The sequence below is a fragment of the Bidens hawaiensis genome, unplaced genomic scaffold (assembly GCF_021521415.1).
Source record: "Bidens hawaiensis isolate Kalapana, Puna unplaced genomic scaffold, B.hawaiensis_p1.1 tig00014836_1, whole genome shotgun sequence".
NCBI lineage: Eukaryota > Viridiplantae > Streptophyta > Magnoliopsida > Asterales > Asteraceae > Bidens > Bidens hawaiensis.
The window spans coordinates 136,582-153,653 of NW_027492312.1; the positions used below are offsets into that span (position 1 = coordinate 136,582).

General features: G+C 35.5%; 1 protein-coding gene and 1 pseudogene across 2 annotated transcripts; both read right to left on the reverse strand.

Moving 5' to 3' along the window:
* Positions 1 to 564: 564 nt before the first annotated feature.
* Positions 565 to 11,174, reverse strand: LOC143547844 (callose synthase 3-like; annotated as a pseudogene). Its single transcript, XR_013137854.1, has 42 exons — positions 10,996 to 11,174; positions 10,626 to 10,915; positions 9,816 to 9,916; positions 9,616 to 9,740; positions 9,411 to 9,504; positions 9,186 to 9,296; positions 8,985 to 9,101; positions 8,750 to 8,840; positions 8,550 to 8,643; positions 8,231 to 8,357; positions 7,959 to 8,096; positions 7,783 to 7,869; positions 7,613 to 7,705; positions 7,409 to 7,527; positions 7,183 to 7,300; positions 6,770 to 7,101; positions 6,628 to 6,680; positions 6,490 to 6,550; positions 6,284 to 6,365; positions 6,156 to 6,205; positions 6,003 to 6,089; positions 5,792 to 5,929; positions 5,621 to 5,715; positions 5,457 to 5,541; positions 5,213 to 5,373; positions 4,996 to 5,119; positions 4,812 to 4,903; positions 4,630 to 4,732; positions 4,395 to 4,546; positions 4,107 to 4,216; positions 3,873 to 3,998; positions 3,734 to 3,802; positions 3,299 to 3,636; positions 3,095 to 3,214; positions 2,898 to 3,016; positions 2,745 to 2,828; positions 2,535 to 2,647; positions 2,226 to 2,455; positions 1,355 to 2,151; positions 1,227 to 1,277; positions 954 to 1,139; positions 565 to 876 (listed from the first exon to the last, which is right to left on the reverse strand). The product of XR_013137854.1 is annotated as a callose synthase 3-like (transcript).
* LOC143547845 (callose synthase 2-like) lies at positions 10,869 to 16,027 on the reverse strand. Its single transcript, XM_077039162.1, has 5 exons — positions 15,916 to 16,027; positions 15,049 to 15,149; positions 14,862 to 14,980; positions 14,700 to 14,790; positions 10,869 to 10,946 (listed from the first exon to the last, which is right to left on the reverse strand). The coding sequence occupies exons 1-5, from the start codon at positions 16,025 to 16,027 to the stop codon at positions 10,869 to 10,871; spliced, it is 501 nt and encodes a 166-aa protein (XP_076895277.1).
* Positions 16,028 to 17,072: the final 1,045 nt, after the last annotated feature.

Here is a 17,072-nt window from a genome sequence, read left to right on the forward strand (position 1 = left end):
AAGTTTGATGCACATGTAACCATTACAAAAGTGAAAAGTCTTATCAAACTTTTCAATTTACCATTGTAATTGGTTTTGAATTTTGATACGCAACACATCTAACATTTCCCAACACTTTCTAACTTTGCAGGTCATTGTATAATGATTTTTGTTGCGCATGTATATAACTATGTGTCTTAACGCGTTACAATAGTATGTCCAACCTTGTAGGTTTGACTTACTCTTGTAATAAGTTTTCATATGCTTGTATACACTGATGCATCAAACCCGTTGTCAATGATAACTGGTAACGATACATTAGAACCTGGAGTTTTTTGGAAGGCTGCATGATATGATGTAGGAGAAGTCAACTGTCCTTTTACGGATCGAGATTTGCTACTCGTGTTTGTATTGCAATGTATGATACAGCCTTTATAAAATGTTATAGGTTCATCCAAGTTGCAGGCATAATAAGAGAACCAAAACTCAATTAACAGGATAATACATCAGCACTGACTGACGTGCTGTCCATGAGATCATTCAGTCAGCAAGTGTTCATAATAGCTAAATACACACTTAAAAAAACTAGCTATGGCTAGCTACCAAAATACAGGCCTTAAAACAGTTACTGCTGCATTCCATCACTAAACACTCTTTGTTCCTAGCAGATCGATCTTTCCTATGCCCACCAAGAATACGGGAGATTTGCAAACCTCTACTGAAGGCTTGATTGAAGAGCATACGTGTTTGAAATTCTGAAACAAAGGGAAACCATGCAAGAAACGCAACCGGTGTGAACAGAAGTAGACCCATTACTATCTCATACCCACGTGCAAGTGTCCTCACTGATCCCCAGAATCCAGTCGCCTTCACTACCGGTTTAATTGCCTGTGCAATCTGAAAAAAGAAGAAAGAATTGTGTTAAGTCTCACTTTCAGGGTACGATAATCCAGAAGGATAAATGCTGCACTGACCAGTAGTAAACCCCAGCCAGTTGGCATAAAGGCAAGAATGCACACAAATATGTCTTGGAGAGTCATGTGAGGCAGTGCAATCAGGATCACAAGAATAGAGACAAACATGATAAAGATTGCTCCTTTAATCAGACGGAACACAAGTTGAAACTTTGCACTGAATTTCATCCGTCCAAACGATATAGCCTGCAACATTTTTAATAAATATTTGCATCATACAATTTTAGAAGAAAAATACTAAAATTTTATCTTAAAAGGAAAGTCAATCCTCACCTTGACCACTAACAACATGACAAAGATGACCACCCATGATATACCATAAACCTGCCATACAAACAAAAACCGTTTAGCAACATTACTTTAAAGTCACAAAACAATGTATGCATAAAATCTGAACATACCAAGACACTTTTCTGATGCTTTGTCATACTCAAATGATAAACAAGACCATACTGATATATAAAAAAGCGTAATGATAATAATATTTCTACTATCACACCACGCTTTCCAGAATACCGCAGGTGTTCTTGTTCCTCCTCCCACCATGATTCCCAACTCTTCTCGGGCGGAACCCCAATACCACCCTGATTACTGATCCACTTATTCCAATCAGACCAATCATCAACAATCTTTTGCCATTCAAAACCCGAAGGATTGAACAAGAATGGTGCAAATAACCATGTGCCAACCATGAACCATATTGAAATGGTGATCAAAAGGTAAGCAACTGCTCCTCTATACGACTCGCCAAATATTTGGTAAACAAGTAACAAAATCATAAGCTCAATTCCCTTCACGAAATGACTACGCGAGTAAAGACGATAGTTCTCCGCAACTTTGCATGAAACACGACAAACCCACGTCCCGTTGCTCTGTATTTTGCACCTCCGTGAAGCAAGGTTCTACCATAGTAGTGAGTCTTTGTTCCAAGTGAAAATGTGAAGAACACAGGTGCAAGTTGTAATTGCATAAGAATGAACTCACTTAATGCGGTTCGGAAACCTCGTTCTAGACCGATTTCCATCATCATAGGTAAAGCCATTAAGAACCCAATTTGCACAAAAGATTGTGAAGCAAGAGCCACTTGAAGTGGTTTATTGTGGCGAATTGCAGGTTGGGTGATAAGCCCCTGTTCGAGTCCACTAAGAACAAGATAAAGACGCCCGTAAAGAAACACGTACACGGTCAATACAGTGATCTGCAGAAGGAAATGTAATCAGCTGAAGTGAATATATTGCCTAATAATATGAGGAGAATGAATGAGCATTTTACCAAAGTACTAAAGTAGAAACCAATTGTAGTGAAGTAGCAAGATAACATTCTGAAAAAGTCAAAACGGTGTCCAAGCCTGTATAGGTCTCGGCTAAGTGTTTGTTCCCCATTTCCATTGGCAATTTTAGCCTCAAACAGAGATATTTGATTAAGACCGACATCTCTCCCTTTACCAACTTGTATATATTCGTGATGTGTCACATTGCCTTCACGAAGGGTAGAATTAAAACCTGTAAACAGAAAGAAAACAGTTAGCTTTGAGGCAAAACAATCAGCATAACACAAGAGATGTTTTGAGTTTGAGAATACCAGCAAATATGTCTTCGCTAAGATTTATAATCTTAGAGGCTTTACTGACACCACCTCTGGTAAGGTGAAACAGTCTATCAAAAACATCTGGATGACCATAATGAAAACGAACCCTAGAGAAACCAAGTTTAGCAGACAATTGTTAGATTAATAGGCATATATTAAGACATATGAAAGAGACCAAGCGGACCGATATGACTCAGATCTTACTTCAAAGGGTTGACCAGCAATCTCTGACCTATTGTTACAAAACTTGTTTCTTGATTAGACATGAACCATGCAAGAGAAGAAACACTGCAACAACAAATTACCATGATAAGCATAACGAACAAACAAAGGGGCACATTTTAACTTCTAACATACCTTCCAGTGAAAATATGCTCCCTAAGTCCCAATATTGTCGGGTACCTCACATCATCATGCTTTTTAAGGAACTCTTGAAGCAAGTTCCTCATTTTTAAGGCCTCTTCCATGTAATTATCCTACAAATGGATGTTTGATTGAAGTTAAGACAAAAATACCTTTCCTTATATATATATATATATAGAAACAGAACATGCCTGGTTCATGTCTATTGTCTGCAAGCCCTCTCCACGTGTGAAGATGATAGCATGATTCTGATTCTCAGGCTTTCCTTCTCCTAATATTGCAGGTCCAGGCAACTTTATCTTATAAATGACCTGCACATTGAAGCAATGACTAACTATAACATCTGTAATCAGCTTCAAAAGAATCATCTTTTATAAAAAAATTTACAATTTTACCTGATCCAAGTTTTGTCCCGCCTCAGAAGTATTGGAATTTGGCATAGCTTTGACTAGAGCAGAGTAATAAACTTTATGGTTAATCTCTTTGGTTGCATCTTTGCTAGGTTCCTCAACCTCATCAATGTAAGCAACACGTAGAGATGGGTACTCTGTCATTAGCCTAAGAACATTTTGTGCACGAGGATCACCAGATCGCTTTTGAATGCCATATTGTTGGCATGAAACCACATATGTAAACTTCATATCAGCTACTGCTTGACACTGAGCCCACAATGACCTTTCTCCCTTCATCTGTTCCTCATTCAATTCAATCGCCTTGTACCCTTGCATCAAATCTGGTCAAAACCCATAGCAGAATTAGCAAAACAACAAATCATCCAATGTTAACTTCAAACTTCATCTATAGATAATAATTACTAAATGGCTGGGTACCTTCATCTTTTGCCATGTCAAGGAAAGCCTGAAGCTCCAAAGCCTTACGATAATACATCATCCCTCTAACTGCCATAAATTAAAAGGTAATATTAGTTTAACTAAATTGGTAGATTAGGGCAAATAGGTCAGCATTTACCAGTTTTGGTCAAGGTCTGTCCCCTATATGAAGCCCAAAGACGCAGTTGATCTTCTAACTCATCATTTCCTTTTAGGTCATCTTCACTATGACGATCCACCCTCTCAAGAAAGTTGTTCCACTCATCTACAGATCATCACCAGTCAATATATATATATATATATATATATATATGTATGTATGTATATGATGGTGCCATGAAAGGATCTGACAGAATATGAGTATATGACAAACCTGGGAAAATCTTTTGCAAGTAGAAGAGGATTGATACTCCGTCCTCAATTGGGACTTCTAAATCATGCAATGAAAAGAGAACCTCCTCAGTGTAGTATGGAGTGAGTACGCTGACATAAAAACATGTTACGCAAAAAGTAAGGTATGATGACTCAGTGTATGATAAATAGAAGTAAGCAAAAGTGTTGTATAAGAGAAAGGAGGTCTAGAAAATAGGTTGCATAGACTCTAAACGGTTGTGTCCTAATGCAAGTGATCTCAACAATGTAAATTATCATAAAAACTTACGAGAAGGAAAGCATATTGCGAACTTTGGGGGCTGATGGCATATCCATAAACAATGAATTGGAGAAGAAGGATATTCGTCTTCTAGCTTCCAAGTTTGAAGGCACATCCATAGCAGATTCCTTAACCGTAAGCAGTAAGTACAGCCTATTGATCTGCAAAAGAGCACTGTGTAAGAAGAATATACTTAGTTCAAAACTAAGACCTCAACATGTGTAGAACTTTTTGGTATAATTACTTTCTCCTTCCAAGCTTCTGTTTCTGGAGTTGGAAACAGGATTGCTCCTGCAGGTTGAAACAACTGATATTGTTCATCCACATCGAATCCTTGCCCATCCATGCTACACCATGAGAAAAAAAAAATACAATGTAAGAATTACATAAAAGTGAAATACAAGCAGACACAGCAAAAAGTTTTACTTCTGGTCTTCCATTATGTCTCTGGTCACAACTTCATGCATATCCTGGAAAAGAATTACAACTTGATCCCGGTCCTCCTGCTTGTTTGATAGCTGTGAATAGCAACAGCATTGTAATAGCTTTAGATTATTATCCTTATACAAGATTATAAAAAGTTGCTACAAAGAGCTATTAAAACACATACCAAGTATTTAAGAAGCTTGACAACATGGTCATAAAGGATAGGCAGATAACTCATATTGAACTCTTTCACTAGATCGCCAGCTTCAATATGTTTGTCAACTTCAGCAAATATATCGTTAATAACCCTGAAAAGGAAAAACCAAGTTGTCAAAATTTTGTTTCATGATAAAAACTTGTATAAAAATATAGCTTTGTTGCTAAAAATGAAATAGACTTACTGCTTCTCACGACTCCCACAAATCAAAAACAAAATAATGTTACGAAATGAAGCATAGCATTCACGAACGGCACAAGACATGTAACTGTCATTCTCAATTCGCTTTTTTAGCTCACGGTCCTTTCCATTGCTGTCTTTAGCCATATCCAGTGCAATAGGGATCTACCCAGTAATTAGAAAAACAATAATTGCATTGTCAAAAGCTTCTAGAAGTACAAATTCTCATTGTTTCATGTGTGGCATACCATGCTAGCAAGCAGAAATGGAGGCCACTGAATTATGTCCAAGTCTTGGTCTGCCCAATATGGAACAAGCAAGAGGTTCATTTCCCTGTAGCCACAAAAGGTTTTTCATAAGTTAAAATATAAAATTCAATCCATTTCTCTAATACAAAAAAAGTTATGATTACCTGTTATTTATAAGATCTTCCTCTCTGAAACTTGAGATAATTTTATTCCATAATTGAGCAAATCTTGCAGCTTCTTTCCCTTTCTGGGATGTGATCTGCAACAATAACAAGAAGCATAGCCTTAATATCAACAGAAGATTCTAAAGTCATCTTAAAAGATCACAAACTTACGGCATCATAATTACGAGACAATGTAGCTTTAAGTCCTTTCTTTTTTACTGGATCGCTTCTGTCAGGTGGAATTAAGCAACCATTAAATGCACCAGGTAACGCATCAAAACGAGACCGCAACATTTCTAGAGTTCGAATCTGTAGAAACATAAATTTCAGATCATAACTTAAAGCAATGAGATTTACTTTTTTTTATTAAAAAAGCACAAACCTCTCCAAGACGACGGAATGCCCCATAAACACCTCCAAATAATGTAGAGAAAATAGCATACCAGATTTGAGTATCCATAAAATACACCTGTATAAATCCCGGGTGTTAATAGCTACAATAAAATGTACAACTAAAAAGAATACAGTTACTTACAAGAATGATTGGAGCCCAGAGTGCAACTACCACACCAATATTGTTCCTTGCTGCAAAAGAGCATAATTCGATTACAGAAAACAAACACAGTAGTGGAATTTTTTTTCATTTGAGAACACTATTATTACCCTGAGGAAAGAACTCATGCCATGCATAAGTATTGATATGAACACTCATTATAGCTTTTGTAGGACCCACGAGTGGCTTTATCTGCAATGATAGTTTACAACTGTGAACTGTCAACGATCACAAAATATAAAATGGTCTCCAAAGATTGTACAAAATCATATAAGGCCGAGTCTTAAAAGTACGAGTGAGAACACTAGAACAGAACCTCTAAGTAATAACTGAAAGCCAGCTTGGTTATAATGAGCAAAATCCAAAAGGTTGTGTACCTGAAACGTTAATCAATATATATATGATAAAGTAGCTCTCAAATAACTACATATAAATTCATCTTTTAATATCTTACTTGAAAAGTGAAAAGGTGCTTTCGTGCATTGCCCTCCCAACATAAAGTCGAGGCTGACACATTTCATCATTCATATTAAAAGTTAGCATTTCATTAACCAATAATTAAGGAATAGACCTCAAAACAGATAGGAAAAACATACCTGAGACAACCACATCATGAGCATCACAATCCTGTAATCTGAACTCTCAAGGTAACGCCGTATGAAGGGGAACAAAAACAACACAGCAGCCAACATGTTTGGTGACAAATAGACAACAACCGCCAAAATGAACAACGATTGAGGACCATGGATGTTTCCAAACCAACCTTTAAGGGTTTGAGCAAATCCATGATCTTCTGATGTATAAGCATAAGTAACGGGTAAGATTACAACCCAAGCTGCAGCTGATACAACCTTCAAAAGGTATCTTAGTTTCACATAAAATGGCATGCAATGTCTTGCTTTCCAATTTAGTACCACATCCAAAACAGCTACAAAACAAATCGTTTAGTTTTCTTTTTTAAATAATTGACAATAATTGTAGATAATTACACTATTAGTGGTCGACATACCTTGACCAAGCTTCAATATTGAAGCAGTTATAAAGACACTCAGTACTTTCTTAAAAACATCAGAATAAAAGATTGAGGTAGGGTTGCCATCACCATTCCAAGCAACAATAATCATAGCCTAAAATAGGAAAAAACAATGACCAATTATGTCTCACAGGGCATTGAGAGCTCAGATGATAACTATGATAATTTGTACGCATCAACTATCAAATATAACATATGTTACCTGTAAGCACAAAATAAACTCCACATTCTGTCAAAGCTTCTAAATACATGCCAATATGATCGAATCTCCACAAAATTAACTTTAGCCGCCCGTCGATGTTTAGTAATTGGTTTGCTATCCTGATTAATGTAAAAAAATTTACCACTCAGTTCAACACTATGTGAATATAAATATGAAGTAGACCAAGCATCAATTGCAACTTACCCCATTTTTTACAAACTCACGTGATTTGTCAGGCTCGCAGAAGAAATCAGCATCAGCACGCATTGGCCAACCTAACCGGAAACAATCTACAGACTTAAAATATTCAAGCATTCTTAGTAATAAAGTAATAATATTACCTAAACAAATATCTTAATATTCTAACACATAACAAAGTTATACCAGAAATATTCATTTAGATCATCATAATTTCTCCACTGTGAATGTTTTGATTTCCCTACTTTGCTCCAGGCAGCTTCCTGTGGAACAGTGGCAGCATATGAATTATTTACATTGCAAGCAATTATAACTTCCAAATCAAGGTGAGGCATATAGAGTGCTTGGATACCTTTGCTATCACATCATAAATAGGAGTAACCACTTTTGTCAAAAACGCTTCCTCGTCTCCACCATAAGCTGGTTTTACATTCTCACCCGTCATTGGACTGACATTGCCAGCTAGCATGCCATACAATTCAAAAGCCATCTAAAGCAAATAACAGCCATTAATGTCATCAATAGGTGGTATTTATGTATCAATGTGAAATAAGTAATACAGTCATAAAAAGTCAGAAAAAACAAATACAACTGTCTAACTATATAGAGTTGATATATGCGTACATGATGATAGATGTAGCAGAGGCACTCAGGCATAAATCTCAAATTTGCAGCCTCCCCCCAAATGAGAAGATATAGGCCCATATATAATAATTTACGTTGTTGAACTTCTTGCTGTATGGTTGGCAACCTATTTTAGCACAGAAGAAAACTATATCAGTACAATATAATGCCTACTATAAAATTAAGTCTGCATCTTTTCACATAAAAGAACAGACTTAACTTTAGTAGTTTATGCAATTAGAAACTATTAAAATCCATGCTTAGTTTCCTAATATCCAGATTATTAAGGGTGAAAAAAAGATTCAAGTTAAGCCCTCACCAAAGACTACTTTTTCTGTCCAAGTACTTGCACCATTTCTTGTAATTCTTGAAAAGCTTCTTCATCACTTCATTTAATGCACGCTCATCCAACTAGTCAAACAAAAAACAGAAAAAAGAACCATGAGAAACAAGGAAGAACTATGTGAAATATTAGCTAATGCCGGAATTTACTGCATAGTAAATTTATGTGACAGATCTTGGGCTGCGGATCAGGTTTTGGAATTTGCCGAATGTGAACATTTGCAAGCAACAAAATCAGATGCTCCCGTTGATTTGCCACGTTATCTTTCTGAAAAATAGAAAACAAAAGTTCAGTCATGATGCTGAAAACATAACTCTAATTCATGTTCATAAAGGATTTATTATTCAAATCCTCTTGTGTGCTCCATGAAACATAATAAGTTGTCACCCTTTAATAGCAACAATATGTTACCTGAAACCCAAACATAGCTTGAAGCCAATCTAGAATGTCTTCTTCATTTTTCTTCTTGTATTCCCTGGGCCATGGAAGACCCCTTGTGTTACGAAGAGCAACAACAGCAGCTTGAATCTGCAAACTCATTCCGCAACTTTTAAGAAATATGTTTAAAATGATAGAAGAGACTAACAAGAGTACATGGGATTTTTAATATACCTCTGGGTATCTCATAATAGCTTGATTGGCACTATCAGGGTCAAGAGGTAGTATATTGTATGGAAGATAGATCTCCGTCTTCTGTGCAACTTTATCATGTGTTTCAAGAATCTGTTTTGACAGTTATTGTAGAATTCATAAAAGAATATAGACACGGAGTTTTACAATAAAAACCTAAACAATTGCGTAAGAAGATTCTTCGTGAAACATTTCTTTTGTACCCACCTCCTGGTCAACTTCCACTGCTTGTGTTTGATTAACAGCTTTTAAAACCTCAAAGAGAACATTAGCAGTTTGGTATGCTTTGGTAAGCTGTGCCCTGAACATATATAAGAGTCAAGTACCGAAAATGAGAAGAAAAAAACAAGATGCCAAAAGCAGCAAAGACACTGCTTAGAAGTTAGAACCACTTGCATATTAAGACACTCACCGGTCTGCCTTATCAGCAGCACTTTGCAAAGCTTGGATGTACTTAGAGTAGTAATGTCGATAAAAACTCTGCATTTCACGCGCATCACTTTTTTTCATCCTCCCAATCAAGGTTGGGTCATTTTCCTGGTTCAAATGAAACATGAGTCTTCATTGATTGAAAGGCTAAGCAACCCAAAACACCATTCAGAGAATACTTACCCTTTCAAGCCGCTGAAGAAGGGCAGTTTTGAACTGACGAACACCACGTCCACTAGAAGTGGGGTCCAGTCTATGGGCTTTCTCAAATGCATAAAACCGACCTACAGCAAAACCATCATCAAAATATAAAACAAGAAAAATGAAAAATGCAACATAGTGCATACGAAATGACAAGCCTGAAAGCAAAACAAGATAAAACTTGTTGTCGCTTTCACTTACAGGCAGAGTAGAAGTTATGGGCTATAATAACTCTATAATAAGCATAACAAATCATGTATAGCATAAAGAATAAAATAACGAACAGTGTCCAAAACGAACAAAGTCCATGAGTAACAACCCAAGCCAAGAATCACTTAACAACGCTCGTGATCTCACACAATACTATTATATGTATTCCTCATCCACACATTTTATAATTCCAACAAATAATTGTATTCTGAGCCTTGATAACTTGAAATCAATTTTAGTTGTTGTATAGCCTAGCCAACATACTTATTAGCTAATCTTCAAGAAAGACAGCAGGTAACACTATAACCATGAGTAAGAAAACAACTGTGTTTTATAGGACTGATTTTTTATTTTATTTTTTTTGCAGAGCTAATATTCTACTCATAAATCCGCCTAATGCGGGATTTGAGCCCTCACCTTAAGGAAAAGAGCACCTGTTACACCACTAGATACCATTGGGCTAATATGTTAAGATATTTAATATAATTTCAGCACCTATGAACTTAAATACCGCTAATGTAAAAAAAACACAAAAACCTACAGCATTGTTACCATAAATATGCCTAAAACAGAAAAACTTACAGAGATAAGCAACCCTAGGGTTACTAGGCTCAACTTCATTCGCCACACGAAGAATCGGTGCAATCTCCACCAGCGACGACGGCACCACCTCACTATCAAATATCGACTCGCCGAGATTCCCCGCCGTCTGCGTCCGCATTATCCGCCGCTGCTGCGGTGGCGGTGTCGGTGTCGGTTGATCCGACGACGACGACGGACCACTACCACCGCCTCGTGACGTCATCCTTCAACTTCAATTTCAAATCACCAACTCCAATACACCACGTCAGCACCGCTAAACTTCAAATCCACTTCATAATCAACATAAACACCAAAAATCAACTCAAAATTCAAAAAAAAAAATAGAAAATAGTAGAAGCTTTAAGCATACATTACACCGAATAATTGCAAAATACGAAGATATACGCAGTGGAAGATGATGCTGTTAAGCTACATTTGATTACAGAAGGTTATAGCAAACCCTAGGAGAGATAAAATGGTAATAAAGGTGAGATTCGTGAGGAGGTGGTGGGGTTGGAGAGTGTTCTGCAACTTTAAGCTAACTTTGAATGAAAGAAGACACGCAGGGATAATAAGAGAAAGATATAATATTATTTTTTTGGATTTTATACTGTTGTTAATAATAAAATAAGCATGCCCCAACCGCCTTGTTTTCTCATTATTTACGAACGTGCCATTCATGTTACACGTTTCATTTGCTTTTTTCATCCGTCATCATTGTTTATTTTATTTATCCGTATCATCATTCAATGGGGTGTATTGTCGTAGATTATGAGTGATTGGTGATAAAAACAAATGAAATAATAAAAGGCTATCAGTTACTGATAAATTAATGGTTCTATATATTCTATTGGTTTCATGGTTTAGCAGACTCTTGGATGATTAAGGAATGTGACTTCTAATTTTATTCGTTTGGATATTCATTTGTTTATTTAAAAAATGTGACTTTTAATTTTACTACCCGGGGCTAACAGAGACTTGTGGGTTTTTGTTTTCACCGAACAGGGCTATTAGCGACTCATTGGGTGAATCTTAACTCCGTTCCCGAGAGCTCGATGGCTTTCATGGGCCTTGCACGAGCTATAAAAATGGGCGCAAAAAAAATAACGTACATACTTATATAAAAAAATATAGTAAAAACTATATGTTTTAAATAGTTATACTTAATTTGTTTTATATTATTTGGGTAATTTCACTACTTAAGATTTGGGTCAATAAACTCTTAATGGACTGATACATGGTTTCAGCTTAAAATACGTTGGGCCCCTTCAGGTTATGGGCTTTGTGCAGCTGCCTAGCCTGCACATGCCCAAAACCGGCCATGTGGTTACGGATATTGATTATCTGATTTCATCCTCAATATCTTGAGCAATAGTTCAACCTTAGCATTTTCGAAAATTCAAACTTTACATGATACAGATATGTATAAGAACTCACAATTGAAAAAAAAAACAGATTCTTTTGGAATTTTTTGGTAAAGGACTTAACAGGGGCTCGTAAATTGTTTAAGAAGGTAAGTCTTTCATTCCATCTTTAAGTTTTAACTCATATTACCATCTTCACATGGTTTTCTTTAATTATATTCTCCAAACCTGTCTCATAACTCATTTAATATCTAACTTCATTATTTAATAATAATATCTTAAAACCTCACCTTATCTTTCACTTGATCATACAACTAGACCAGTAAGTGATAGACGCCTTTCGACTTGCTTGTTTTAAACGTATAATGACTTTATCTCATATGCTTTGAGAAAATACTGAGTTAAGACGAGGTTATTTTAATCGATGCATTAATCGGTGATCACCAATTGTTTTAAACGTTTTATGACTTTATCTCGTCTGCTTCAGAAAATGCCGAGTTAAGACGAGGTTATTTTAAATGTTAATTGATGCATTAATCGGTATCACCAAGGAGAGTTATGAAAGGAATATTTGTCGGTTTGTTTGTAAACATGTGACGTGGGGCCACACAATGGTATTGCCCATGTCATGTCCGCACACATATTCCTCCAAATTTAAAGATCCTAACTATTTTAGGAATACTATATTCATTCAAAAAACAATATTCTCATTTAAACTAATAAAAGTACATTATTGAAGCCAAAAAGGAAGAAAGAAAATAAAAGATTAAAGAGCAAGCCGTGCTTCCAAATTTCATTTAACAAGTAAAAAATAAATATGGAAAGAAATAAAATGAAAATATTATATTCTTTTTCCTAAAAAATTTAGATATAAAGCAGAGTTTTGAGACCATATGAAATATAGAAGAAAAATCTTTTCATTCGTTAACTATTAGTATCTCTTGTAATTGACTTCACAGTTGTAGTTATGATCATCTTTAATATTAATACATTATAACTTAATTTACATTGTTTCTTTTAATTCATGCCGACGTATATTTTACAAATCGTAAGTACTAAGTACTAATAGTCGGTGTTCTAGTGATGCCATTAAGCAATATTATCATTGGGAAATCGTGTTATAGAAGTGAAGTTCATATCTTGAGGTAATGTTGGAAAGCACACTCTTATTCCAAGAATGTGTTTTAACACACTGACAAAATAATTTATTTTAAATTTTAAAGACTACAATCGTCGGTTATTAAGAACACTCACTGTCCAAGGCTTGTTTGTTTTTTTAGATAACCAAATTTCACACATGATCAAGCTTATGTTGTAACATCCGGAGTTAAAAAAGCTTGTTTGGATAGATTTGGTGAGTATGCCCTCCACTGTAAGGAATTGTCGGGATTCAAGTATCGTCATGACTGAGTTAGAGATGTTTTATGGGATGTGCTTAGGCGTGCTGGGATCTCAGCCAAGAAAGAGGCACCTGTTAACTTTTTGACTGATCCGCGAGAGGGAAGATTTACCCTGCGTCCTGCGGATGTTCTTGTGTTTGGCTGGGCAGGGGGTAAGCATGCGTGTGTTGACCTCACTGGGGTGTCCCCGTTGGTGGGGCTGAGAGACAGTGGCTTCGTACCGGGACAGGCGGTTTTGAGAGCGGAATCTAGGAAGGTTGCTAAGTATGAGGCAGCGTGTTTGGAGAATCAGCACGTGTTTATTCCATTTGCCTTCGACACTTTTGGATCCCTAGCTCCCGAAGCGGTTCGCTTCCTGGAGCGGGTGCAGAAGGTGGTTCACAGTGACTCGCAGAGCCCGAGGAACCAAGGATTTATATTTAGTAGAATAGGCTTTGCGATTCAAAAGGGCGATAGCGGCACAGCTTGTTGCTCGCTTACTCATTATCCAGATGTAGCTCGGTTTGTGTTATATAAAAAGTTAATATGTTGACAAAGTATGTTATAAACTTATTCTAATACTATAATAAGAGTTAAAAAGTATAAAAAGTAAAGAATGACTACAACTATTAATTTTAGACAAAAATTATATATTTAGTAATTTACTAGAAAAAAATTAAATGTTTTTACACAAAACAAAAGTTTTAAAAATTTATGGATTATAATTAACTTTTTTCAATTTCATTATTGTTTTATAATGATATCTTATCTCAATATATTGTTTAATAATTTATAAATCTTTATTACTAACTATTTAGTATCGTATTTTATCAACCAATAAAACAAATTAGAAACATTAATCTTCAAAGCTCAAAATATATTTGGCCAAGTTACGCTGAAGTTGATAGGCGAACTAAATCATCACGTAAATAATCAAACATGGTCATGTTTCAAGTTCATAGATAATTTAAAATGATCAAAAATATATGTAATCGATCACCAAACTAGCTAGTTACTTATTATGAAAAATCCATCCTCTATATAATACACGAGTACAATGGCTTTATTCTATTATTATAATTAATATTATTATAACTATTACTATTACTACTACTACCACTACTATCATTATAAATATTTATTTCAAGCTTGCGAACCTCATACAATTTGTCCTTCAAGCATAGGGGAATATGAGAACCATCATCTACTCGCAATTGGGTGGTGTATTTTTGTAGATGTCTGTCTTCTGTGTGACAATTATTTTAGAGTTCATACAAGAATATAACAATAGAACCAAAACAATTATATAACAAGATTAATCATGTACCCACCTCACCATTAACTTCCACTTCTTGATCAATAGACTTTAAAACCTCATAGAGAACACTAGCAGTAATTTGGTATGCTTCTGTAAGATGTGTACTGCACATATTTAAAAGTCAAGTATCGAAAAAGAGAAGAAAAAGGACCATGTTGCATCTTAAGACACTCACTGGTCATGTGTCTTGTTTTGCAAAGCTCGGGTGTACTTTGAGTAGTAATGTCCATAACAACTCTGCATTTCAAGGACATCGGTGTCTTCCTTTCGCCCAGTTAAGGTTGAATCGTTGTTCTGTTTCAGACGAAACATTGATAGAAAGAGTAAAGTTAATTCCTAACAACTCATAAGAGAATACTTACGCGTTCGAGCCACTCTAAAAGGGCAGTTCGGAACTGAAGGACACCAGTTCCTTTACAAGCGCGGTCCAGATTATAGGCTTTCTCAAATGCACAAAACCGACCTGCAATCATTATATAAAAAATGGCAAAAATATAAAATAAAAATAATAAAAACATTTTAAGTGCACAAGAAAACAATATATATATATATATATATATATATATATATATATATATATATATATATAACTTTGTCGCTTCACACACATGACACAACCGAACCGGATGAGACCTTGTTCGTGCTTGCCTGTTAAGTTTTGTCGGTCTAACAAATGAAAGTTCGCGTTCGTGTTCGTGTTCGTTCATTAAGGAATTGAGTTTGTTCATGTCAGTTTGTGTGCGTTCGTTAATATTGTAAAACGAATGCTATTGGAAACTATGGACAAACGAACACCTAGACACTGATTATGGACAAACGAACACCAACGGACGCTAATGGACATTAATGGACAAACTAGCAAAAAGGACTCTAATAGGCAAACAAACAGAAATGACTCTGACGGACAAACGAACATACACGATTACATATTAATTCATGAATAATAATCATAAATCCACACAAATCCACCCACAAATCTGGAATTACACCACATGATATCCAAAAAAAAACAAAAAAACTTAACACTTAAACGGACGTAACAGGATGAACGTAAGCGGACGAACATAAAGGAACACATTACCGAACGCTCATGAACACTATTGAACAAGCGCGGTCTTTGTTCATGTCTGGTTCGCTTATTAGACAGATGAACATAAACAAACTTTCTGCCAAACGGTTCGCCTTTCACAACCCTACAAGCAGGGCAGAAGCATGAACGCAAAACTTACAAAGATAAGCAGCCCTGGGGTGGCTAGGCTCAACTTCATTAGCCACACGAAAAATCGGAGCGATCTCCACCAACGACTGCGGCACATTATCAAATATCGGCTTTGATGTCATCTTCAACGTTCAAGAGGCGGCGTGTAGGTGGTGAAATTGCAGTGCATGTGTTATATGCAATTTTAAAGCTATTACGTGCATGTGAGAGAGATTAAAAAAAGATTATAAATTTAATTTTTGAACGTGCCATTCATGGTCCGTCCTTATTTCGTTTGTTTTTTCATTATTGTTTATTTATTCGTATCAGATTTAGTTATTATTTGTGTCAAATATTTCATGTTAGTTATTACCATAATAAAACCTATAAAGGTATCGAATCATGCGGTCTATTATAGTATTATTGCTTTGTAGCGTATTGCCATATGCATGCAGGATTTTTTAGTGATTATGATTCTCATTTGTAACTAGTATATATTGTGAAAAAATGAAAACAAGATTCGTGAAGAAAACAAATAAAATAATTAAAAAGTTAAAATCGAAATAATCGAATCAGCTGATAAATTAATAATTCCATTCTATAACTCGGTTTCATGGTTTGATTATGGCTATGCGTGTTTAAATAACATGTAGGTGATTGTGAAACTATGAAAGCAAATTGATAGTCATGACCGGTCACGATACTTCATGTACCATGAATTTAGTCATTTTACAACATATTTCTTTATTGTTTTCGACTTGACTCATGATTTTTTTTTCCTAAAAACAAATGAAGGCTTGCAAAGATGCATGGGAATAAGTATCGATGTTTTCATGAAATGTAATGTGTCATGTGGCACCCATTAAGGGAATATGTTCGTTTTTTTAATTTTTATTTTGATGTTACCATTAAAGTGTTAAACGTGAGTACTAAACGTTTATTTTGTGTCATATAATTCACTTTTTTAATTTTTATTACGTGTCATGTGATGTTTTCCAATTTGGTTCAACTTTAACAGTTAACATGAGTCCTAAACGTATTCATACATAATTTCTTATTTGTCCGTCTTTTATATATTGTTTTAACGTGACATACTGACATATACTCATTTTTCCTTTTTATTTCAAAGTTAGATCGTAGATGCATTCAAAGCCTCCACATTCACCAAAAACATATGTCAATGAGACA